Source organism: Uranotaenia lowii, chromosome 2 (assembly GCF_029784155.1).
Source record: "Uranotaenia lowii strain MFRU-FL chromosome 2, ASM2978415v1, whole genome shotgun sequence".
NCBI classification, from domain to species: Eukaryota; Metazoa; Arthropoda; class Insecta; order Diptera; family Culicidae; genus Uranotaenia; species Uranotaenia lowii.
In genome coordinates, this window is record NC_073692.1 from 143,186,140 (window position 1) to 143,213,754 (window position 27,615).

Here is a 27,615-nt window from a genome sequence, read left to right on the forward strand (position 1 = left end):
TGATTTTTTTCTTTTGAACTGTTAGAAGTTTCCACATGATGAAGTTTTTACATGATTACCCAATGAATTTGAAAGTATGGAGAAAATGGTCACAGAATTTCAGGTTCAAATCACATAATTCGAGATTTTTTTTTGTCAAAAACACAGATTTTTTTTTCGGCAACCTTGCTCAACGCCTCAAGTTTCTTATTTTTCCTAGGTACAAAGAATTTAAAAACTTGATTTGATTAATTTGAGTGCCTTGAGTCCAAATATGCATTTAGTTTTTTGTCTAACAGCTTTTGGAAACACTTGAAAATAATTGAAAACCATTCAACAAATTTATTTTTCAACAAAACTTCAAAAGTTAAAAAAAGGCTTCAAATCAATCATCCAGTTTCTCTTAGATCACAAGTAGTTTTTGTTTCGGCGGAAAAAGTTTTATCAGTCTTCTATTTGTTCACTTTATTTTTTATATACTACTTTTATCTTGAAACCTGGCAAAATACGGACATTTTATTTTAAAATTGTCATCCAAAATCCGGGCAATACCCGAGCGAATTTTTTCAAAATCTACTTATCAAAAATCAAGCAAAAATAACTTTTATTTTTTTTTCTGCTTCTGCTGATTAAGATTTTGATTCTCGTTTTAGGTTTTCATAAAACTTTTCATGAGTATATTTATTTTTGTTTAATTTTATTCATAATTTTCACATAAATTTGATTATTTTGATGGCCAAACTTTTTTAATTTTTTAAAATTTATTTTATAAAGTTTCTCAAAGCTTTTTAGTTCTGAATTTTTGTGTTCTGAAGAATCGAAAAACGTTATTCCAACTTTTGTTTTTTGGGACCCAATATTTCAATTGACGGCTACAAAATATTTCGAAATTCATTATTTTAATGTTCATCAGATTCTTATTGATCATTCCGGAAATCACCCATTTCCCAACCTTTATTTCGACAAAAGAAGTTGCCAATGATGAATTGAATATGTTGTTTTATAAATATATGAAGTTATTATTAACGAGAGTTTATCATTGATTAGTTTTAAAAAGGAACTTTTTAAGCCTGATAACTGGAAGAACTTGGATATAAAAAATGATTTTATATCTAAATTTGATCAGTAGAACTCTAGAAATAATAGGAAAATTAGGAACAAGATATGTTTAAAATCGAGATCAGAATCCGGTGCAGGAACAGATTAAGAACTTATATCAGAATAAGGATCTGCATCATGATCGCGATTGAGATCAAGTGCACGATGAGAATAAGGATAAGGATCAGGTACAAGTAGTGTTAAGGAGCTGGAAAAGAAAAAAAATCAGAATCAAAATACAATTTCAGGATCTAAGGTCCTGATTCTGATCCTTAATGTGATTCTGAATCTGAAGTTCATTCTGGTTCTGAAATTGATTTGAATCGTTATCGTCATATAAATGTTTTTTCAGATTTTGATCCTGATCCAGATCTTAATTTTGATTTTATTATTAATTTTGATCGCGATTCTGATTCTAATACTGACCTGGTTTCAGATCTTGTGACAAATACTGAACATAATATGATTCCTGTTCAGATCCAGATTCTTGATCCTGATTCTGATCCCTTTTCTCATACTTAACCTGATCTTTATTGTGATACAGACTCTAAAACTGGTACAAATGCAGACTCAGATCCCAATCATGATTCTGATCTTATATAAGGATCACGTTAAGCATCAGAGAAAGGATCAAGATCAGTAGTCTTTAATCTAGATCTGTATCAAGATCAGTAACAGGATCTGAATCAGTATGAGGATTTTTATAAAGGTCAGGATCATAATCAAGAAAAGTACCGGAATCACCTTCAGGATCAGAATGCAGGTTGAAATGAGGATCAGAACAAAGGACTGATTTGGGATGAAGATCCTGGCAAAAGTAAGTTTTAAGAAAATGGACAAGATCAAGATCTGAAGCAGTACTAGGATCGAAATCATGATGAGGATCAGAATCAGGATGAGGAGCAGAATCAAGGAGATCTAAAATAAAGCGCTGCATAAAATGCTTCTGTTTACCCTACATTCTCTTTTTAACAATATTGTGGTGTAAAAAAAAGGTTTCGATAGTGAACCTGTCGTGAAGCTACGCTTGAGCCAATCGACTATCCAGGAGTGATTTTAAATTAAGCGAGAATGTTTCAGACTCTTCATTTACAAGTTGAAAAAATCATTAAAAAAATCTTTTCAAATCAACTGCATAAAAGGATTTTTTCAAAAGAGAATCCAGCGTTGTCTTGAATTTATACTACGTTTTCTTGTTTCGTACATCTATGTGAGTCTTAAAATTTATAACCCTAGACAACTTTTTGTATCGAGTGCTTAATTTTTTTTCTCAATTAATCATGAACTTTAATTATCATAATTTCGAACACCAAATGCAAATTCAGTGTGTCGTGGAAGCTTATTTTTCTTCCACTATAGATCACACAAAGCTGGTCGCAGAGGATCTTGTCATTCAAAGAAAAAAAAAAGTTATTTTATCACGCCCATCATTTCTTGGTTCTGCCAAAACATTTAGAATGCCTGTTATTTGCCGTCAAAATTGTATTTAAAATATTATATATCTTGAAAACGTCGCTTGGAGAATGTTGAAAAATGTTGAAGCATTTTTCACAGCTCATTGTAGATATATGACTTGTTACATATCTTTACTTAAAATAATTTAAATAAATTTTAATTAAGGTTTAAAAAAAATTACCCCTTTTTTTTGAACATTTCTCTTTTTTCAAATTTTTTTTCCAGTTCCAGCCATTCCGTTTGCTCGATTTAAACTCAATTCTACGGATCTCAACTTAAATAAGCAATAAATTGGCATCAATCAATCCCAGTAAACATTTTTGTAGGTTTATTTCTCAACAACTTTTTTATACGATCCTTAAACATTATAAAATCATCGCATATAACTCGGAAAACAGCATTTACCTACCAAAGTTCAGGCAAAATACATACATTTTTTTAGTATTTGGCCTAAACAATAAGAATTATACAGATTGGGCGAAATTCAACACCTTATTCGTACATTCTGAAAGCATGGGAGAGAGCGCAAGTTTTGCTCTCAATGCATGAAAACCGTTGCTTGAGACAATATTTGCTGCTTCTCTCATTGAAATTTTTTTCCAAATCAACCATCTGATCTTTTGCAATCTGGTTGAACTCAGCGATGCCACATTTAAATCGGTATTTTCAAGTCCGAAAACATCGGTATTCGTTATGAAAATTTCAAATCGGTGTAAATACCAATTTTTTTGGAACTTTTAAAACCATTTTTATTGAAATAATATTGAAAAATGGCAATTTGGCTGATATCGCGATTTAAAACATGATATTATTTGGTAAAAAGACAGTCCACTGCGACTTTATTGAGTTACTCACTCTAAACACTATTATCATTCAATATTTTCATACTGAATACTACACAGGGGAACAGAATTTATGGTGCTGATTTTTAATCAATTTATTATTCTACATTAATGGATGCAGATCTTGCCTGAATGTTCTTGTTCAGTAATGCAACGCTGAGAAAAAAAAAATTTCTACATTTTTTATCTTGGCTCATTTAACATTTTTGTTGAAGACTGCGAAACGATTGATATACATAGATTTCTTTTTAAATATCAAAAATTCAATTTTCTCTGAAATTTCGTCATATTTCCGTTTTTGCGGTGTAGAAAAAAAAAATGAAAAAATCAAAACTTCCATAGCTTTTTTCTTTGAAATTAAAATTACTCGTGGTCTCTGGAATGTTGATTGTTGTGTGAGACTCTTTATTTTTAAAATATTTGTTATGTTTCAGAGCTTTACCAAAACAGCGCACAAATTTTAAATTTCTTTTATCAGTTTTAAAAAGTTATCTAAAAACCTAGGAGTTTTTTTTTATTTTGTGAACTTGTGCTATTTATCATAAGCGTGAATACTCCCTAATCTACCATGTTATTTGATAATCAAAACTGATAATCTCAAAAGAGTTGACATAGTAGACAAAGATGCTTTCGAACACTCTGAGACTTGCTAGCTAAATAGGCACTAGAATTATTGTGAATTTTAATTTAAAAAAAATATAAACGTGAACTGGCAACAAAACACAGACTTCCGACAATCTAGTACTTCACTTTTCTTTGTCGGAAGTCCAGACTTCCGAAGTAAAATTTAGTGCTAGCGCTTACATATTGGTTCAAGAAAAAAAAAAACAAAACGGAAGTTATAGTTGTATGTACATATTTCGATAAAAAAAATCTGTCAGAACGAAATTTTAAAAAATCGGTAGGTTTTGCTTAAAATCGGTATTCGTTATATACCGATTCTTGGATAAAAATTTGCCTAAAAATTGGTATGAATACCGAAAAATCGGTAGGTGTGGCATCTATGGTTGCACTGCTTATCGCAGAGAGAACAACAAGGTTGTTTTCTCACTTGAATGCGTCCGGAAGAACTAATTTGCAAACATGCCGGAGTTTTATCACATCCGATTTTTACCGATTTTAATCAACCATTTTTACTTCTTTTTTTTTTTTTTTTTGGTTCGATATAGTCGTTTTACCATCTTCATGGCATTCGCGACTTTATTAACGTTCCAGTTGGCGGACAAATATTGAAAAACTTATCCTGTACAACTGTGTTCGATATTTACTCTTGGGCTCGAACTCGCGGACATCGGCTCAGGAAGCAACAGACTTGCCAACTGAGCTATACCACAAGCCCAACCATTTTAACGATCGTTTACTTATGTGGTAGGAATTGCGATTCGCATTAACATTGTTAACGGTTTGAGCTAGCATTTCTAATTCGATTTTTTGCTTGCTAGAATCTTACATACATCTTACATGAAAACTTTTTTATCAACTTTTCATTAATTCCTATGTTTTGTTTGACTGAATCAAACTAATCAACATAGCCAAAAAAAGTATTGCGTATGTTATACACATTCAAAAAATTCTCCACGACTCGATGGATAAACATATATTTTCAATAAAACTTTCCTCAGATGCCTCCATAACTTTCTTCAAAAACATACACAAATTTAAATAAGTTCTAAATTATCAAGTGAGAAAACATACATTGCATTGAGGGTAACAAGTTGACAACAATATGACAAAAAATGCTATACAAGTGACATTTTATGAGGCCCTAAGATCCAAAGAATTATACTTTAGTTTTAAAGGCCTCATATGGGTTAAGCAAATGGTAAAATGGTAAAGTAACGATTCATACCTTCAAACTTTCGACAAAGCAATAAATTATTTCAAATTATTATTTAATCAAAAATCCTTTGGTTTTTAAAAGAATTTTTTTTCACCGTTTTATGAAAAATAACAACTGCAATTTATCAAAAATCTTGATTCCTTATTTAAAAAAAAAATCAAGTACACAGCTTGTTCCAGGAATTTTTAAAAAAATTGATAAAAAATAACGAATATGGTCTTTTATTTTTGAATATAGAAATTCATAACTTTCTGGCAAGATTCGATTTCCGAATTTTTTTTTCATATTTGATTGAATATGAGCATGCTTATTATTTGTGTGAGTTTTAATTTTTGTTTTGAAAATTAGGTATAGACTAATTTTGAATTGTGATCTGAATGACTGAAGTAAGTGAATTGTTTTTCGAAAATCTTTATTGTTGAATACTGTTTTATTTTTATTTCTATTTTCTCCATTAAGGCCGGAACAATTTTGAAATACTTCTTTTGTCACTTGGAGCTACAACATCACGAAGGGGGGGGGGGTTGATAAAAAATAATCCAAATTTTCAATAAATTGGAACAAATTGGATAAGATAATACTATTCCAAATCTCTTCAATTTGACTTTCGCTCTTTCAATTGTTTGAGTTTTCGAAAACCTTATCAAATTTTTTAATTAAAAACTTTGAACTTTTTTTTATTTCCCCCTTCAGGATTTTCGAAAAAATCGACAAAATAAGAAATTGAAATTTGTTCCGGCCTTACCGAAATTGTTTTAAATTCTTATATTGGAATCATGATCTATATTCCAATGTTAATTTAAGGGGAGGGTAGGGTCTAACGGGTAAAAAAACACCATTTTCACGATTTTTATTCTAGAGCTATCGTTCAAACAAATGTATTCAAATTTTTTGCATTATACAAAGCATTGATAAAAGAACATTTAGTAATTTTTTCGTGGAAAAATATTGGAAAATGAGCCTGTGACGGAGCACTTTCGAGGATGCCTTTTAGAAAACAGGATTTGCGGTGGACACTGTATCTCAGCACAGAATCATCTGAAGTCAAAAAATCAGAGCAAAACATTTTTAATAGAAGTTTTTCTGGACCCCAACGTTTTTATTAAACTTAAAAAAAATTTTATGAAATTTTTGTGGCTGTTTGAAGAAAAAACTACGATTTTTCACGAAAAAATCCGCCATTTTTTACCTGTAAAATCTCCTCAAAGTAAAAAAAAATAAAAAAGAAAAACGTTGGGGTCTGGTATTTTACATGTAGAAAAAATGTTCCAAATTTGAAAAGAATCGGATAAGTAGTTTTCAAATGACGATGTCCACGGACTTTAAAATGTGCTTTTGAGAAAAACGCGTTTGAAGTTTCTGCTCTTGCTTTCTTGCAGTATTAGATAGGAGGAGATAAAGGCCTATAATTTCTACAGTTTTGCTCCAATTGACTTGAAAATTTGACACAACATTCTTGAAATGTTTTACAATAAGAAATTAAAAAAATAAAAAATCGATTTTTTTAATGTGTTAAACCCTACCCCCCCCCCCCCCTTTAAACAAAAAAGTCTTCATTGTTGTTTTCAATTTGTAGAATATTCAAATTCTAAAGAATAAATTTCGAATTTCAATATTTCCTTCGAACACTTCAGATTTTGCTCGACAGTACTGAATTTTGTTTAAGAACACTGATATCAACTTATGGTGTTATTTCAAATTTTAAATCTCAATCAGTACAAATTTTCTATTCGTTTTTGGATTTTTAACTGAGATTTTCCAATTCAAATTTTGAATTTTAAATACTTGCTTTTTAAAATTTAATTATGCAAAGTCATTTGAGATTTGCACTCTGAGTTATATTTTTGCGGTTCACAAGTTTATATAAGCAAAAATAAAGTTTATTTTTAGAATAAATAATCTAGATTTTTTCGTTTAAAATTGATACAGATATACTTAAATTTGAGATACCAGTTTTTCAATAGAAACTTACTATCGAGGGGAAAAATAGTTAAACATTTCTTTATTTATACTTTTTAATGTTCTAGAAGTCAAGAAAACCAAAACTAGAAAATTGGAATTACAACACCAAAAGGATCCTCCTGAAACAAGATATCAATCAGTTTCATTGAAATTTTAATTCAGGGGCCCATTCAGAAAAAAACATTGCAAAATTTTCCCCGTATTTAAGTGGGCTTATCAAATCAAGACATTTTTCTTCAAAATAAAATCAGGACATTTTTTAGCAATAAATCCAAGCAGAATCCAGTGATGAGTTGAAGAAAATTCAAGGAGAAAGTGAGGAAATACACCTTCAGTAGCTTTCATATCGTTTTTGAAACTCCCAAGAACAATAATTTAGATCCAAACTGAGCACAATTTGAATTTTCTGTTTTTTTTAATGTGACTTTTTTAACAATATTCTGACAATCGTTGATTGTTTAACTTGTTCACTTTACTTCGAAAATCTTTGCATGTCAACTGTCAGATGAACTGTCTCTTCACGCCAGTGTTGCCAATGTTGCTGGTTGTTCGGCGACAGATACAGTTCCAAGAAAAAAAATTAAACTTTCACATAAAATAACCCATTGCTTCTAAATGCTTTAATTTGATCTGGAGAGGTGTTTGTTTGTGTGTCTCATTCTAAGTAATTTAAAAATTCTCTCATATCAAACCAAATTTAGCCTTTTTGAAACTTTTGAAACTTTCAAACATTTAAAACAGTCTCCAGATATTTTGACTTCGGACTTAGTCAATGATGATTATCTGCAAAAAATCATTTTGATCAAAGTTCCACCAATTGACGGTACTTAAAATCCTTAAAACATTATAATTCTTATAAATAGCTAAAATTTCAAGATTTTCAAGGTTCTCAAAACCTTAAAGATTTTCATAATTCTAATGATCCTCAAGATCAAGTATGCAACTTTCACATTGCTAAATTCAACATTCCATATTCAAAATTCAAGCATCAATTCCCACTTAAGTGAGGCGTCACCGGGAATTCCTGTTCCGCTTCTAAATTGTTCGGCAAATTCCAACGGTAACCGCAAATCAAATCCATTAGCAAACGTGATGTTCTCCTTATTGACACGCCGGCATTCACTGGGGCTAGCTAGCTAGCTGCTGGTGATAATAAAATTAATTACATGCAAATTTGATCTAACAATTTCATTATCCCTATTCCACACCGCACCCGCACAGAACTTCGGCTGCCACCGAAACCGACGACGACGCCCACCCCTTACGTGCCACCGACGCCGAAACAACCGCGCCGGAAGCAGCACCACCAGGGCAGCCACGGAAAGGGAAGTCACGACAGCAACAGTGGATCCAAGGGGGGCGGGGCCAACAACGGCGGGATGGGCGGCTTCAACCGGGACTCCTACATCATCAATCACATCCAGGAGAACGATCTGCTCGGCGGATTTGGGCCCTCGGATGGTAAGTATCCAGATCCAATCCAATCCAATCCACCCACAACCTGGGAATCCATTTGTAAATTTGGATGCCATCGTTTGCCGGATGTGGTTCGCAGGGCAAAAAAGTGGTTCCAGTGGTTTTGACTTTTTGATACCGAAACGGACCAGATGGCGGGTGGGCTTGATTTGGGATTAGGATAGAGCACGGGGTTGATTTCAACGCTTTACGAAGGACGTTTCAGGGGAATAAGTAAGTGAAATCAAAGTTGAATCGCTGGAGATAATCTTATATACAGACTTGTTGCTATGTAGTCAGCAAGAACACGTTGATTTCTTTAGAAACATAGCACAATTGGCATGTTTCTATTGTTTTAAAGACTTTTGGAGGCATTGATTCAAAATTAGAAAGTTTGTTATAACTATGTTCTTCATAAATGTGTTCCAAATATTGACATGACTCCATTAAATTGTTACTTGCAAGGAAGAAATAATAACTTTCATGGTAATTTACACGATATTGATGATCCAATTCTGATTTTTTTTGAATTTTTGGAATCCCTTGAATACAAATGCGTATGTGTCCACATATAAAAATTAAGAAAATCTCCTGATGTTTTAAAATGTGTTAAAAGGGCACATAGTTTTTGATATAAAGGTCAGTTTAAAATTTCGAAGAAATTTTTCTAACAATTTTAATTTTTAATTTTTTTTTCAACATATGCTTTGCATGCGAGTCAAATTATTTTCCAAAATATTGACTTTAAAGAGTCATTCAATCTTAATCGTTAAACAGTAAATGTCAAAAATGAGTTTGTTTACGATTTCAAACATTGGGGTCTCAAATAGATCCTTGGAGTAGCAAAAGAACCCAAGTTAATTTAAAGGTGAATAAACTCTCAGGGGCCGTTCAACAATGCCCAAGTTCTAATGAGAGCTTGTCTTGATTTGGTTCAACAAATATGAAAAACTTACATATTCGCCTCAAACTTAAAAAATTGGAATCTTCTTTGAACGATTTTTCATAAATGCTTTTGAAACTACAATTTGCATAGAGCTTACGAAAAAAGTTTGAGTTTATGAGTCTCAATGTTTTTTTTTTTATCTGAATTTAGTTCAACCGAAGCAGAAGTTCTTTCATTTTATCACCCTTGAATTTAAACTCTTGTTAACTGTTTGATGAATCCAAATGTCTTACTCCAAGACTAATTGGTTATAAGCAAAAGCATGAACAACTGGACAATTTTTAGCTCTTATAATAGAAATAATATGATAAGCTTTTCACAAATTTTGAAAACTGTTTTGCGATAAAAATTCGAGCTATTTGGAACTTATAACTGATTTTATAAGGTGAGGAATGACTCCAGAGAGAGAGAATCAAAAAATTTGTCCAATTAGGTTTTTGAACATATAAAGAAGTAAATTTGAAAAGGCTACAGACTAAAACATAGTTTTATTATGTAATCAACTGCTTACTTTAAGAACTTTCATAGATCACGGAGAACCATGCGCGGGTTATGACCACGATCCCTCCCCCCTCTCCAAAATGAAAAAAATCCGTTAAAAATTACACGAAAACGCTCGAACTTCATTTTCAAAATTTTAAATACCATGAGAAAGTTCCCCAAATATATTGGAGTCAAATTTACATTTGAGTTGATCAATTTTTCAATCGGCGCTTCAGAAGCGTAGGACATCTACTGACAGTGTTACTTTCTTATCTTTCTTTTAACATTGTTACTATCATGTAATGTACAACTCCTATAACCCAATTTTTTTTTTGCAGAGAAATGCTTTGTTTTGTTTCTTTAATTCTGCGATTACGTTATCGTTAAGGAAACATTTTCTTTCAAAACTTCATAACTTTATAGGCTAAATAACTTAATAATAATACTTTTTCGGTTGCATGCATAATTGATTTTTTGTCGTTTTTCCAAATCCCGCCTCAAGACGTGTTTTATATCTCTTCTTTTCTGTCCACCATAGAATTTTTTTTTTACTCTTAAAGAAAAACCAAAAAAGTGGTAAGTTTAAGACCTAATTGTCAACAGATATTTAAGATCAGAAAGCACATGAACCAAGAATTTCTGACGTGACCAAAATGATTATTTTTCCAAAAATATCTGCATTTCCAGTATATTTATATTTTTAGCATTTCGTAAATGTAGCCTTTGACAACTCATTGTCAAACAGTTGCTATTAGTACGGATTGTTAGGTACATGTGTTTTGAAACATTCTGCGCACATTGTAAGTTGAAAAAATTATTGGTTTTGGTTTTATGCGGACTTTAGAAAACCCCATTTAGAATCGGGATTGGTTTCAAAAGGGTTAATAAAATTTTATTTTGGTTTTCTTTCCCATAAAGTAGGTATAAAATTAGCTCTAGCTCACATTTTTCAATATTTCGTCAGAAATTGTCTACCACCTCAAGATTTGGTGCAATGGCTCGTAAAATTTTAAAATTGAGCAATTTTTACTAAAATCAGTTGATAAACTAAAAAACCTACATAACAAATAAATACTGACTATAAATCTATTAATAAAACTTTATTTCATGTAAGATCCACATTTTTCCTAGATTTTAATATTTCATGCTTTAGAATAAGGTTGACAGATTTTTTTCCGATCGTGTCCGGGCTGGACTAAATTGATGGTCTTAACTCTCTACTGCGTATGGATTCTTATCAATATAGTATTTTTAAATTTGAGGTTATACCTAGTATTGAAAAACATTTCAAACTTTATTAATGCCTCAAAAATTAGGTAAGCAAACCCAAGACCCAAAACGAAGTACTTAAGCCGACAAACTGGTCTGATTCTAGCAGCAAAAATTTGAAATAATTGAGAAAGATTTCTCACTGTCGATAGAAGCTAGTTAGCTAGACTTCAGTTTATTCATCAAATACCGTAAATTTTCAGATAACTATCTACTTGTTGCAAAATATGTCATTTCTTTGATGAGGATTTTGTTACTGTAAACTGTATCCGAAACGAAAGTTCTGAATGATGAGTGTTGCAAAATATAACATTCAGATTCTTCCCGTAGCGTTGCATTATTGGAATTGTTTGGTTTATATATTTTTGTCTTTTTTCACTTTTACACTAATTTATCAGTTGGAAAAACATTTTTTCATCAAATTTAATTTATTAACCAGATTTGAGAAAAAAAATTAAGATTAAGCCGTCAAGGTAGAACTACTGATCATACTGACATGACAATTAGAAGAAAAATTAGACTGGCGTTTGCCAGTCTTAGGTTTGCAATATCGACGGAAGGTGGTGTCAGTATTGCGAACCTTCAAAATTTGACAAAAAAAATGCCCTGTAGGAAAAATGTACCTGTTTAGCCCGGTTTTATGTATTGCCTTTTTCTTTTTAAGTTGGGTGGCACTTCCTAACTGGGATAATATTTCTTCAAATCTATTGATGCGCACTCTGGAATCGATATTGCGTAATGTTTTAAAAATTATCCAACAAACCAAATCGAGTGTCCAGTCAGTATGGTCAGTGGTAGAACTATAATTTTCATTTCTAAATCTGATTAATTTTTCCAATTAAGATCGTGTTAATTTGTATTAATTTAGTACATTTTACTGGCTTCGGGAATTCCCGGGATTTTTTAGGCGTTTCCCGGGATTCGGGAATTCCCGAATTTTCCTAATTCCCGGGAATTCCCGACCGGGAAATCCTGGGTAGGACACTCTAGGCTGGACAAATAAGGACTATTTGAACTACTCAAAACCTGATTAAATAAGAACAGTGGGTTTTAACCAGGCAATATTTCCTCAAATTTGGCAAAAACGCTTGAATTATTGATTAAATATCAAGAAGAAATACAGTTAAAACATAATAGTTAAATCAAATAGCAGATGTCGACTTTAAATTGCATTTTACTGTTCTATCAAATCGAACATGTTTATTCTGACAAAACTCGTTCAAAAGTTTTATTTTTTGGTAACAAAATTTAAAAAGAAAATGTTTTTACTCGTTTTGAGTTTCATGTTCGTTTTTGCAAATGTAGAGAAAAAATCCGAAACTTTTTTAATAACATCCGGGCAGCCGGGCTGTGCCGAATCATTTTTATATTTCGAACTAAATATCGGGGAAATTCCGGATAAAACCGATCGATCTGACAAGCTTAATTTGAAAAAAAAAAATGTTATTCGACAATTTTTTGAAAGTTCAATTATGATATGATTTTTTTTAAGCCTTATGCTATCGTAAATTGATCCCTCATTTCATAAATTTTTAATTATTTAAAATCGTTTAAAATATATGGAAAATTGTAGCTTCAGAAAATAAAAACTATTTAAATTTTTTTAAACCTTCTATGTTGCAAATCAATTTCAAAATTTAAATATCTTTATATTTCAGATATGGATTGAATTAGGCTTTGAAAATTAATTTTATGAACCACAATCTACAATGAGAATTGAATTTCCGAATTGAAAAAAACATTATGTTTTCAAGTCCCTATTCTGAAAAAATATAGCAAAACAATAAAAAATTGAAAGGTTTCCAAATCAATTTATTGCTCAAATAATTTCATCATTATAAATTTGTCTCAAAAACATATATGTTTTTCGAATGTATAGTCTCAAGAATAGAATCTATAAAATTTAAAAGTTAAAATTAATTTTTTCTTCTATACAATAAAAAGATTTTTTTATTTATAAAATAATATCTACATATATTGAGAGAATCATTAGAGAGTTCATAAATATTTTTTTTTATATAAATTCGTGATATGCAAAAAAAAGAAAATCATCTTTTTATCATCAGTTCCTCTTCAGCCTCGAGCGAGATCGGTCACTTTTAGTAATCGGTCCCCGCGAGATAAAGGCTATTGAATTTTTTCGAACTTGAACGGTGTGAAGTGAAAAAGTAAAAAAAAAAAAAAAAAAAAAAAAAAAAAAAAAAAAAAAAAAAAAAAAAAAAAAAAAGTGAAAAAGTAGTGCGATGAGTCCGTCGCCGGGTGAACCCCCGGATAGGACTTTACCGGAATGGATGGACCCCAATAACCTGCATGGACGCCTTTGTTATTTGACATTGAAAGCAGCAGACGGACACAATCTTCCGCAAAACCCCTTTATCATTGGGAGATCTGTGGAAAAAACCGGAAAAATAGATGGTTTCTACGAGGAGAAGAATAAGTGGTATGTTATCAAATCCAGAAGCAAAGAACAGATAAGTAAACTGGACAAGTTAACAAATCTAATTGATGGTACGCCGATCGTTATTGGACGCCACCAGAGTTTGAACCAGAGAAAATGCGTTGTAACGTGTCGTGAAGTGGGCCAAATGGATGAAAAGGATCTTCTTTCGGAACTGTCGTCTCAAAATGTGATCGACGTTCGTAGGATCACAAACAAAACACCCACCGGAATTGCTGGCACTTCTACGTTGATTCTAACAATTAACGGGACGGTAATACCGGAGGTTTTCAATTTTAGATTTCTCCGCATAAAAACGCGACTATATTATCCGCTACCTTTGTTGTGTAGAAATTGCCTGAAATACAGACACACCAAAAAGAAGTGCGAGAGCCCGCTCACGTGCAGCAAATGCAGCTCCTCAGACCACGATAGTCAAGCATGTAAAAATCATCTATTCTGTGGGAATTGCCAGAAAGAAGGCCACTTTCCGATAAACAGATCGTGCCCAACATGGATTGCCGAAACAACAGCCATCAAGCTCAGTACCGACCGTAATATGCCGATAGCAGCAGCCCGTAAATTGATTCTACAAAGCAACAGCACTCTTACATTCGCCAACGTCGTCAAGGTCGACAAAAACCAATCGAAACCCACAGACAATAGACTACCGCAACCACCGGCAGAACTTAAACAGAAGGAAGACAAAAAACAGCAGCACCCAATACAACAAAAGCATTCGAAACAACCAATTACTCACCTCAAACCAGCCTCTCCACCTCGGAACAGATAACCCCTCAACCTTCCCCAGCGCAATCGTCGGATGAGGCAGATGATCGCGGAAACGCAAATGGATCCCCCATTATCCGATCAAAGGAACAGTTAGTGTTAAAATCTCCTCCTCCCTCCCACCGATCTCTTCCCTCTCCTTACCCTTTCCAACCTCCTTCTAGCCTTAAGAAAACCCCTGACCCTCGGCCCACAAAAACTTATACCAAAAAGTAAATGGCCTAATAAATTTTATTTAAATAAAAAAAATATTTTTATCATCATTATCTCGTATGGCAAATAAAAGATTCACAGATTGAAGTTGTACCAAAGAATATAGAGTTCAAATAGAAAATGGGTTAAAAAAGTTTAAATTAAATCTTTAATTTTGAAATTTTTCAAAATAACTCAAATTTATTTCAATGAGACCAAATTGGAAGTTAAGGGGAACCCTTTCTCACACTTCATAAGGCCAATGCCAAAGAACTCAATTCATGTTGTTTTCAGAATTAAAAAAAAAACGAGATAAGCTAACACGCAACTGCAAGTGGCTTCATACGGTCAATTGGTGTAGGCACCTTTGCATATCTTTCGAAAAATATAATTGCTTACCAGCTTGAAGTGCAGTAAAATATGTCTTGGCTTTAAATCTGTTTATTATTTAGACTAGCTTACCCGGTGAGCTTTGAGCAATACCTTTTAAAATTATCAGTGCTCAAAATTCAAATTTCAAAATTGTTTTCTGAAATAGAAGCTGAAACTTCAGCTTCGAGCAGCAATACTAAGAAGATTAATCATAATTTTCTTGAATGATGTTTTCTTATGTTTTCAAAACTCTATCTAAAATTTGATTTTATATCATTGTCAATCATTGTCAATCTCAAATTAAGACTCTACCTTTGTTTGCTTCTAAAGCACTTTATATACGTTCGCATTTGAGTTGAAAGTGATATCCTGATTGATCAATCTTGTATCGAATTTTACATACTAAGCTTGTCTCGTGATGCCCTTCCAATATTTTTTTTATACCGAAAAATAACCTAACTCCACTGTGTGAAATCCTCCAATCAATAAATCTGAAGTTTGTTGGTGGATTTTTCTCTTAAATGAGAAAATCGATCATTATTAATTTGAAACTGTACCTTAAACTGAAGGCTCAATTAATTTTTATTGGAGCACTAAACTCCGAAACACATTGATGTGCATTTTCGGTTGGTCACCCCGAACGTTTCAAAGTGATTTGGTTGACCAAACTATAAACGAGAAATTGGACCAGCCCACTTCTGCCCCTTTTAACCGGAAGTCGAAAAAAAAATGCCAAAATCGGCTGTATAGTGGAACACGATAAATTAATTAATACGATTATCAGCTCTTTTTGTGCTCCGAAATTGATGCCGCCACCACCAAACGGTGCATTTTCTCACTAGTGCCTCGGTGTTGTAGGCATATTTTCAGCAATGAAATCCCCAGCGGCTTGTTTTGCATTTTTTATTTGCTCGGTACCGGCTGCGGGGTTAATTTTAATTTAAACGGTTTTAAAATGTTTTCCGATCGTTTCATCCAACAACTCTTCAACCTGTCTGAAATATAATGCACTGCTAAAGAATCATAATGCATGATCAATTTAAATGAACAGATTGATAGTTTGCTAGGTACCAATTATTGTATTTAAAAAAACTTAATATTTTAAACAATTTCGTCTGGATGGTTTCGGGTAATCAAAATCCATTGAAAGCTTTTTTTAAACTATTTGAATGATAAACACTGCATTATTTTATTTAAAAAATATCTCTGGAGAACGTTCCTGAGTATAGAGTTTTTTATTTAACTGCAAGTTTAATGAACATCAAAATCTGTCCTGAATATTTTCAATGGTTTTCCATCAAAAACAACCCAAGAATTTCAAATTAAAGCTGCTAGAGAACAACAATCTACAAAAAATCCAATTAACACAAAAAAGGTGTTTTTGTCATTCCAAAATATTATTTGAAACCGAGTATAAGGAAAATAGATTGAAAAATATTAGATATTCAACTGCAATGCAATGTTTTACGATTCATGACAAACAGCAATGTCAGCAGAAAGTTTAATATGAATTGTTCTCTTCAGAAACTCATTCATTCCGTTTTGACTCACATATGCTTTAAAAATAAGCATTTTTGATAACTTGTTTTCCTAGCTTGCTCGAGTTTTCACAAAATATATGTTGTATGTATGTTGGTTATTCACCATGGGTGCACGGATTCACCGCAGTTTTGCCAAAGCACGGGGTTACACGCATTTTTTAGATAACAATTTCAATAGATTTCCAATGCTTCGTACCCCATACCCGGACCCCATGGCTTCGTTTGAACTGTTGTGGAGTGAATGTTTTACGTGTATGTGTCTGTATAAATTGGTAGAATGTATCGATCAAGTACACAGCCAGTTTAAAATGTAAAACAATTTAAATGTTATACATTTACTACTGTTATTCCGGCATCCGTGTATATACCTGGCCAGCTGGCAATTGATTTAACATTCCTATTTATTTTATTTCAGTAAAAACACATCTTACCAATCTCCTAAGGATTTCACATTTTTATGAGAAAACATATCTTACCAATCTGCTGATAATTTGAGTTCGTATTCGTCACAACCCTTCAATCTTTGCCAAGGGTAAAACTTCAACCAATTTACCCTAGCTGTGCCACCTTTGCCAACTCTTCAGATTTCCCTTTTAGTGGCTCGTTTGCTTTTCATTTCACTATTCCTTACCTAATTTATGTTGCAAATTTACCATATTTTCTTCTTGAATTCTACTTTCTTTCACGAATATGCACTTCCGTATGCACTTTTACCTTTCCTTTTACTATTTCTTTGTAATTTCATTAATTTTGAAACGAAGATTTAAATCTCACCACTTTTCTTCACGTTTTACCAGAGATTTAAATATTTATGAGAACATGCGCCTTTTCTTATATTTCGAGGTTCCCTTTTATCCTGACACCCATTTGTCATGATTTAGCCTCAATCACCTTGTATCTTCTTTCACGTAAATAACCCCATTTCCATCGAAAGAATTTCAAGCTATTTCTATCACACTCGCACTCGGAGATTTCACTAAGCACTAAAACCACAGCTCAGTTGCAAAATTAACATAACACCAACTCCGCCCGCTTCAGCGTTCACAGGCTTGCTCGAGTTTTCACAAAATAGTTAGGTAAAAACAGACCCGGAAGAATGTCATATTTGAATTTTTCAGGAAAAAATATAAGTATTAGCGAAATTTGGAAATTTTGCACGTTTATTTTGTTCGAAAATTTTCACGACAAAAAAAGTTTTTCAAGACCCCCGATTGATTTTTTCCTGAATTGTGCGTTTAATACGAGCCAGTTTCCTATATAATGTGGCAAATTTTCAGAGATGTTGTTTTTTTTAATGGCTGTTCACCGATTTTGTCATAATTTTACATCGGATTGAGATGAAAAGTTTCCCAAAAGTGTTTAATGGGACGAGAATTTCAGGTTTTCAATTTTGAATCAGGGTCGTAAAGAGGGGTCGGAAAAGAGGGCGTTCATAGTAATTGTTATTGGTTTTTGTGATATTGACTTCATTAAACATGAGATTGACATGAAAGTTGGTTATGTAAGTTTTGAGAGACGGGCAATCTTTTTTATTCATTCAATTTTGGATCACGGGTTTCCCAAAAGGGGTCACCAATTTAAATGTTTACTTTTTCGCGTTATTTTCGTTATTCTGTATCGGATTGAGATGAAAATTTGAACATCCGTGTTTTGTGGGACGGGTATTAGATTTCAGTAATCTTATTTTGGATCAGGGTCAGTAAGAGGGGTCTAAAAAGGGGTCGTCCATATTGATTGTTAACTGTTTTTGGGATTTTGTCCTGATATTGCATCGATTGAGATGAATTCCTACACATTGGAGTTTTTAAAGGCAGAAATTTAATTCATTTACCAACTTTGTGTCAGGGTCACAGGTGCTTGGTGTCCAGGTTTTGCCCTGAATTTCGAGAGACCGTCCAGATTTGAAAAAATATTAAATTTTTTCACTGAAAAGGAGGATAGATTTATAACTTTGCTTGAAATATTGCTGTTTGAGGTAAAAAAATTTTTTGCCTCCAGATTTTCGTTTGATTTAGCAAGTTATGTGAATAAATCTGAAAATACAGGGCTTTTTTCTCTAAAATTTTAAGATTTAAATTTTTAATTTAAATTTTACTTTTTCGGTTTCCTTCAAATATTTATCTGAAGATTTCGAAAACGACAATGAAACTCCAACTGTCCAGATAGATTTCAAAATTAAAAAAAAAAAACACAAAAACATTTCACGCGCTTGAATAGCTCACAAGTGATTTATATCCGTTCGCGTATATTCTCATCAGTATAATCAATCACACTAAACGAACGTTGGAAAGATTGAAAAATTTTTTAAATGTTTAACATTCTTTTGAAAAAACTAATTATCGATCAAAAAAGTGTAATTTTTGATAATTAAAAAAAAATTGATTTAATTATATAAATTGATTTTTTTTTACTATTTGCATAACAAGTTTTGAAGCCAACAAATGCTGCTTTATTGTGTAGAGAATGAAAATATTTATATCGTATGAAGTTGTTTAAAAGCGATAAAAAACTGTCAGAAATGAATACAATAACGTCACAAAAATGAAAATTTTTATAAGGGATATATACTCTGAAAGCTCGTTTTAAGCAAGATATGTATAACTTTCAAATGTACAAAAATTTTGAAGGCAGTGTTTGTTTTTTCAAATTGAGTGAATTCACGTCACAACTTCAAAGAGGCATGGCCGTAGGAACGGGGGGTTTTGGGGGTTAAACCCCCTCACCCCTCATGAGGGACCAAGGAAATCCAGCGAGGTAATCTACTTTTTACTCAAAATTGTAAATTCGTATTCAAGTTATGATGATATAGTACGGTTATTCGAAAGTATCAAACTGGACTCAAAATTAATGCCAAAACCTTGAAACCCATCCCAAGTTCAGAATTCTGCTGTTGTTTTTTTTTAAATCACTTGTTTCAAGAAACTTAGTTCGCAATAATAAATTTTATTACAAATCAACTTATTTCGGAGGTTCTGGTTCCATATTCTTATAACCGAAATTGTGTTTCTTTTTTCCTGTTTCGGATTCTGTACCTTGTTTAGGATTTTTGATTTTCAGTTCGAATAATCATAAAAATGACAAATAAAATCCTGTTTCAAATTTAGTTTTGCATTTCTTATTAAATTTTATTTTATTTAATTCTCTTCTATTTTTTATTTTTAGAGGATTTTAGCCAGTTTGCATTCGTCTTCTCCAATTTGATTTATGATTTTTGAAAATGATATGCATTTTCAATGTTTGGATGATAGTTTTACGAATATGAAAAAAAAAAGAAAATAATTGTTTCATGTACAGATTTGCAGCTCTTAAACTTAATTCTTATATAGAATTCAATTATTACAAAGCTTCAAAATGAAGAATTAAAACAGAATACTCAGAATTAGATTCATCATTCAAAATTCAAAATAAATTCAGATTCACAATACAGATTAAAAATAAATAATTCAAATGATAATAAAGAATTCATATTGAAACCCAGTACTACTGATTATGGATTCATGAATGAGGGCTCTGAAACTTGACTCATAAAATTCTAACCTGAAACTACGATTCGGGAAAAGTATATTTTTACATTTTAGAAATCGTATAAAAATATCCAAATGACTTTTTTGTTGAGCAATTCGAGAGATCGCAAGCTTATGAATTTGCTTATGTTTTCATTTTCAAAATTTAAATTTTTTTAATCAAAGTTAATTTGTATACTCAATTAACCCTTTCCTTCCCACGAGGTTTTTCACGTTTTAAAAATAGAAATATTGATTTACAGCTGAAGTTCTAGAACAAAAGATGCATAATTTAAGCTTACTTTAATGATCCAATTGATAAATTTGGGTTTTGAGGTGGATCATATGTGCTCCATTGGGAAGATAACAACACATAGTGTGCAAATGAAAAACCGGAAATAATTGCAAAAAAACATTGAATTTCATCACTTCATTGATCACAAACTAAAATGATCCTATTTGATAAAAATCTTCTTTGGTGTACGCATCCCTCGAAAATCTATTTATTGAAATATTTGAAATTTTCATTTTTGCCTTGAACAATGGCCGCCATGACACTTTTCGCAAGGAAAACAAAACATGCAGTTTTTCGAGAAAATCACGAACTTTTACAAATATTTGGAGACATGTGGTCATTTAAGAAGATGAAATAACTATCCTGAAGCGATTTTTTTGGTTGATGAAAAGATTTTCATGTGTATTGATGAGAAGCATCACAAGAAGAAAAGTACGTTTTGTTCCCAGTGTATCACCAGGGATCCACTTTACTTACTCAAAAATTTATATGTTTTAGTTGAAATCTAAGTAAACCATCAATTGATTCTACTTGCATATGCAACCTTCTGCACGTCAGTATTTTTATTTGAGGGAAATTATAAAAACTTGTCAAGTTATTGAACAACAAATGACGACTTGATTTAAATTCGAAAAAAATCCGACTTTTTGGCAGCTTTCGATCTGCCAAGCAAAACCTAGCGAACCGAATTTCTTCAAATTTCGTGCAATGTTTCTTCACTCATATCTACACATTCGGTGAAAAAATGGTGTTGATCCAAAGCGCCCAGTTCAAGTGCGAGCTGTGCAAAGTTGTGGATCACCTGTGCTACCATGGGAAGGAAAGGGTTAAGCTGAATATTACAAAGTTTTGGTTTATAAAAAAAAACAATTTTTTTTCTTTCAACAAAATTTCATTATGGAATTTACTCTTTTTGAAAAATATTTGCTGATAAAGAAGCACATAGGTACCTGATCTTCATCAGAAAAATCTGCTCAAAATAGTATATTTTCTCGGTATATTGTTTCACATTATTTATAAAAAAGTGTTCTTAAAGCCAAATTTAAAACTAAAATCATAGTTTAATTTATACAATATGTACAACCAGTTTTGAACTGAAAAGTTTGATTTATTTTCCTCGATGGTAAAAATCTTTGATTTTGCTCGTGAGTTTGGAAAATTAAGTTAAATTGATTTACGTATTGAATAAGTTAAGCATTCCAGAATTTTTCTGGTGCGTATTCGAGTAAGCAAATTCCGACAATTGAGAAAATAACATGGCAAAATTCGGGCATTTGATCTAAAATTTTTCAGTTCATTAACCGGGCAACATCCGGAGAAATTTAATCGAAATCACGGGAATATTTTATAGAAATGACAATGGAAACATAAAAAAAAATGAATACACTTTAAATTTAAATTTTTTCATCGAGGCTCATCAGCGGCATTCAAATCATATTAAAAGCAAGAATTTTTGTGTTAATAACTTTGGAAAAACAATTTTGAATCCAAAAATCTAATTCGGGCAGTTTTCCTTAAAAACTGGTCATTCGGATCGGGCCGGACTTGTCTTGAAATTGTAACTGAGTATCCGGTCAAGCTTCAGATTATTCAGGAATGCTTAGAATATGTTTTTTACTAAGAAATTGATGGCTTTCCTAAAAAAACTTATAATATGCTCAAATTAAATAAGCTTGATCCATCGAACTTTTGAACAAATTCAATGATGTGCATTCCTTAAATTGTTACTTGAGGTTTCAATATTCAGATGTATTCCACCATTTTAAAGATTTTATTATTTATTTTCCAAAGTATCAAAGTTAATTTAAAAACTATTAATATGAAACTACTTTAAAATGATTTATTATATAGGAACAAAGATAATTTGTTCATTAATTATTTTATGGTAATGCACTGTAGGGGCAAAAAATCATATTATAAATCAGTCACCATCCCCCGTTCCCCCTCCCCCCCCATTAAACGGCTTTCTTACGGCCATGCAAAGCGGCATAACTTTATTTGTTGTTTTCCAATGAAAAATCTACTGACATGAAATTTTGGGCAATTGTTGGTTCTTAAACTTGTATGAACGCACCGATATACTTTTGAACAGAGAGAACAGGAAAATGAAGTGATATGTACTCAAGTCAAAAGTGATCAATGAGTTGTAAACGACTGTTTTTGTGACAACTGTTTACAACTCAAACACCTATAGTTTATTATTTTTAGGTTAAAGTAAATTTAAACTGGGACCGTTTTCTCCTCTATGTCATTCTTAAGTAAATAGATTTTCCTATCAAATGAAAACATTTATGAAAAATACGGAAGAGTGAATGCTGTTTCCTCGTTATTATTGATTTAAAAACCTAAGCCTCAGTTTTGTTAGATTATTCGAAGAGATAGAAGTTTTTGATTATATGCTAAGGAAACATACCAAGCATAATAAAATACTTCATTAAAAAAAAAGTTATTCATTATAGCGATGTACATTTCCTTTGATGCCAATACTTGATATATGTACAAATCTTTCAAACAAGTTGTTGGTGTGCATAAGCACTAGACTAGTTCACTTTTCGGCTTTTTTCGCTGATCACAACGCCACTTACAGGGTTTGATCTTCATTCATTTTCAAGTACTCTGGCCGAATTTGAGCTCATTTGAGTAAGTTTCCAGCGTGCGCTAGGAGTTTTATTGAAAAAAGTCCATTTTTCTGGAAAATTTCCGTAGATGTGTTCTAGCAAGCTGTTGTTAATATAAAATGATAATTTTATAGTGCTCGGTGATTGGTATGACAAGCATTCGTATGGACCTGGTTTAGATAATTGACTAAATCAAACCGAAAAAATTTAAAAATTCATAAACTACCAACTTTTACAGAAAATTTACTTACAAGTTAAGAGCTTAAAATCAGTAGTAAATAGAAAAAAAAAATATTTTCGATATAAGCTTTTCATAAAAAGATAGCCTTATTTATAACCTTTAATTTGATGTATCAAACTTAATTATCGCAACAGTACAAGCAAAGATATTCAAACATTCACATCACATTCTTTGAATCATAATGTTGTCTCCATTCAAGTTTTAGCATCATGCAACCTGCAAAACGTGGCATCAAGAGGACTTGCTTACAACTTGATCAAAGCGCGCGCTTTTTTTAACTCCTGGCCCCGTCATGGGGTACTTGATTGAATAAAATATGCTTTCTTGTGCACAAGTTGGTGTGGAGCAAACTTGAATGAAAAATATTTTATCAAATCAAATTTGTTGCATAGATATTAGAATAACTTTGCTAGCACTTTTGCGATCATTAAGTGTTATACATCAAATTAAAGGTTATAAATAAGGCTATCTTTTTATGATAAGCTTATATCGAAAATATTTTTTTCTATTTACTAATGATTTTAAGCTCTCAACTTGTAAGTAATTTTTCTGTAAAAGTTGGTAGTTTATGAATTTTTAAATTTTTTTGGTTTGATTTAGTCAATTATCTAAAACAGGTCCATACGAATGCTTGTCATACCAATCACGGAGCACTGTAAAATTATCATTTTATATTAACAACAGCTTGCTAGAACACATCTACGGAAATTTTCCAGAAAAATGGACTTTTTTCAATAAAACTCCTAGCGCACGCTGGAAACTTACTCAAATGAGCTCAAATTCGGCCAGAGTACTTGAAAATGAATGAGGATCAAACCCTGTAAGTGGCGTTGTGATCAGCGAAAAAAGCCGAAAAGTGAACTAGTCTAATAAGCACCCAATACTGTATTTTGAAAGGTGCTGATGGTCTTCAAAGTTTCATTTGACTGGAAGAAGCTTTTAATAAAATTAAAGATTTACCTCTCAAATGATAACATTTAAGAAAATAAAAGAAATAAAAAACCTAAGGCTCAGTCTTGTGACATTATTCGATTTTTTGATTTTATGCTTAGAAAACATATTGACCATAATCGAAGAGTGCATTTAAAAAAAACTGTTTATTATAGCGATGTATATTTCTTTTAATGCCAAAACTTGATTTATGGACGAATCTTTGGAACAATGCATTGCAATGGTGTGCATATTGCCTACTGTGCTTACTGTATTTTGAATGGTGATGATGGCCTTAAAGTTTATTTCGAATGGAAGAAGCTTTTTTTTTTTAAATTGAAATATCGTGCAACAAATGCAAAATGAATTCTATTAAATGGAGACCAAAGGGAGCAAACTGCTACCACATTTTATTGTTTGATTTAAATTGATAGTAACTAGAACAAAGCTTCACTATGATGTCATTGAATCAAATGAGTAACACAAAAACTATAGGCATGTCAACTTTTGGCTTTATTGAAAGTTAAATGATGCCTCTTTATGCCAGCTTTTTGTAAAAAGGTTTTGTTGATTTCATTCCAAATTTCAAATATTGGATGTGAATCATACCTAAAAGTGGTTTTATGATGTCCTCAAAATTCGATTTAAAACGTTGGCTAAACAAGGCAACATTTTCAGTGACTCTTACTATTGGCATATTTGAAGTTTCCAAATATGAAAAGTGAGACCCAAACTTCGGCATTGTACCACGTTTATTCGGGCAAAATAATACCATATTTTACTTTCAAGGTACGATAACAAAACATGGAATTTTCTGTAAAAGTCTTCTCGTCACAAACTTCTTAAATTGGAAGAAATAAGTTCCTTTATTTGATAAAATGTTTTATAACGAAAAAAGAGTACATTCAGTAAAATTTCACAAAAAGAACAGTTAGCTCATTTCTTGATTGAAAAAGAGTACATATACTATTAAAAGAGTACATATAGCATCTTTACCTTAAATCAAAATTTTATAAAATGGAGTAATTATTTTGTGATTCGTTTGCTAATCGCTTAAATAATATGTTCTAAATAAAACGTCACTTGACATAGCTGGAGAAAAAAACGTTGTAAGTAAAAAAAAAAACAAACAAATTCCATTTTGTCAAGAAAATCCGGTCTGTGGGAACAAAAAAATTTGAAATAGCTTTCATCTATAAATCTGAATTTTTTTTGTCATGGAGTTTCTATCTTAGAAAAAAAAACATCAAAAGTTAAATGATTCCCCAATCGATATTTTATTGTAAATTTATTGATGAGAATTAAAAAAAAAACTAATTTAATGATAAAACGTTCCTTTTAACACGTTTGTCATCACGCTCAATTTGGTTGTTTTACTTGCCGGGCCCAAAGAATTTCTCGGAGCGAGAAAAAAAGAGGGAGAATTCCCAGATTTGCGACGTGCTGCTTAACTGAGCGACTAACTTGAGTAAAACAGCAGAACACGTTTTTTATGTTATGGGGCCTCCCAGGAAATACACGAGAAACGCTCTCTGGAGCCACTTTTTCAAACGTCATATGATTTCAAAAATTTAAAATGATTAGGGAAACATTCTGTTTGAGTATTTTTCAAGCCATAATTCTATTTATTAACGTTAAAAGGATCAACGTGTTTTTCATTTTATTGGAATGCCGAAGATCTGTAGATTTCCTTAACTTTGTAGAAATTTCTTGAGTTAAAACAAAATTAAAAATCACCTGATTCCGTATATAAAAGGTTTACAGCAATATCATTTTTTTTTCTATCTTAGCGATAAAAACAGATCCTGGAAGGTGCAGAATCAATGCATTTTGTGTCGTCAACAAAAAGGCTGTATTGTTTTAGTCTTATGACCTTTTTTCTTAGTTATTTTTGTCCAAGTTTTCAATTTAACGAAATTTGGAAGAAAATGAAGCACTTAAAGCAATGATCATTTCATATCCGGGCCTTCATTTCAGCGATAGCTACGTTACGTTAGCAAATTTTCAATAGGGTTGTATTGGTTATAAAAAGGACTATCTTGCCTATTTTTTAGATTTTTAAGTTAAAGTGTTTTAGATATTTACGATGGAAAAAGACATGATAAAAACAATTTTGCACAATCGCCTCGGAAATTCTTCGTTTTCTACTTGAAAACTCATGGCTGTTGATTGTTTTGGTATTTTTTTTGGCTCAAAGGGTTAAGGAGTGTATGGAGCCACTCTAGGATGCTCACGAAGTTTATACCAAGCACCGAAGTTTGTGTAAAGACTATGGTTATTGCGAAGAACTGAAAGTAGACCCCTTAACTATGCAGTAAATCCGTTACCGGCAGGCAAACGTGCAAAAGTGTTGCCTGACTAGTAGACACCAAGTAAATAACTAATAATGAGAAGTTCCATAGATCACAATAAGTGCGACCGGTTTGAAAAGGTTCCAACCAGAATCTCTATTGATTTTTCTAAGTAAATTTGTGTAAAATATCATGATTTTGAAAAAGTTTTGATCCGGGGGTAAAAATAATAGATCAATACCTTACCGAAAAAAGTGTCCAACGATATAAAATGGATTTTATAATAAAGTTAGTTTATTTTTTGTATTAAACGATATTTTTTAAAAACTTATTTTGAATTAGATATCACACCAACACCTTCATTTCCTCTTTAGGATATTTTTCGATCAAATGAATTGTTTTTAAAATTCATACGTTTGTAATTTGCCAGATTTTAAATGATCATAGCCTTAGAAGCTCAGTCAAAGCAAGTATTAAATTCATAACCATTTGCTTGTGATGAACTTAGGCAAATAAGGGTAAAGTAGTAAAAATTTTGCATTTATATTCCATGACGATACAATTTTTAAAAGAATAGTAGAAAAATGGTCAACAAATTCTATTACAATGCACTTACGTACGAACTCAAAAAAAAGCTACGTGGTGAAAAAAGGCCATGGAAATTGAAAGTTACAGCTAATATAGTTTAGAAGACTGACTTTTTTTAACTTGGATATTAGGCGTAAACGTGAAGCGTAACTTTTTTTGCTTGAAGAACTCTCAGGAGCCACTTTTCATTATGCGTTTAGGTTAACACGTTCGTCGTCAGGCTCATTTTAGAAGTTTTACTAGCTGGGCCGAAAAAAAATCTCTAAACGAGATAGTGAAGAGTGAGAACTCTTAAATTTGAAATGTGAGGCCAAACTGAAGCTATTTAACTGAAAAAAAAAATCCTAAGTTAAGCCACTTTGTCAAGGATTTTGAAGTTTGAATAAATTACTGTGTATAACATAACTTTTCTAATCAATTACTTCTATCTGTCTTTACAGCTCCTTCCCGGGGAGGATATCCCAACGGAGGATACGGTTCCGGTGCCGG

General features: G+C 31.9%; 1 protein-coding gene across 1 annotated transcript in view; it reads left to right on the forward strand.

The window, feature by feature from the left end:
• LOC129741928 (protein amalgam-like) overlaps positions 1 to 27,615 on the forward strand; it is a 264,878-nt gene that overhangs the window by 236,140 nt on the left and 1,123 nt on the right. The window contains exons 10-11 of the mRNA XM_055733744.1: positions 8,398 to 8,637; positions 27,567 to 27,608. Coding sequence (XP_055589719.1) covers positions 8,398 to 8,637; positions 27,567 to 27,608 — 282 coding nt within the window. The remainder of the gene's footprint in view (positions 1 to 8,397; positions 8,638 to 27,566; positions 27,609 to 27,615) is intronic.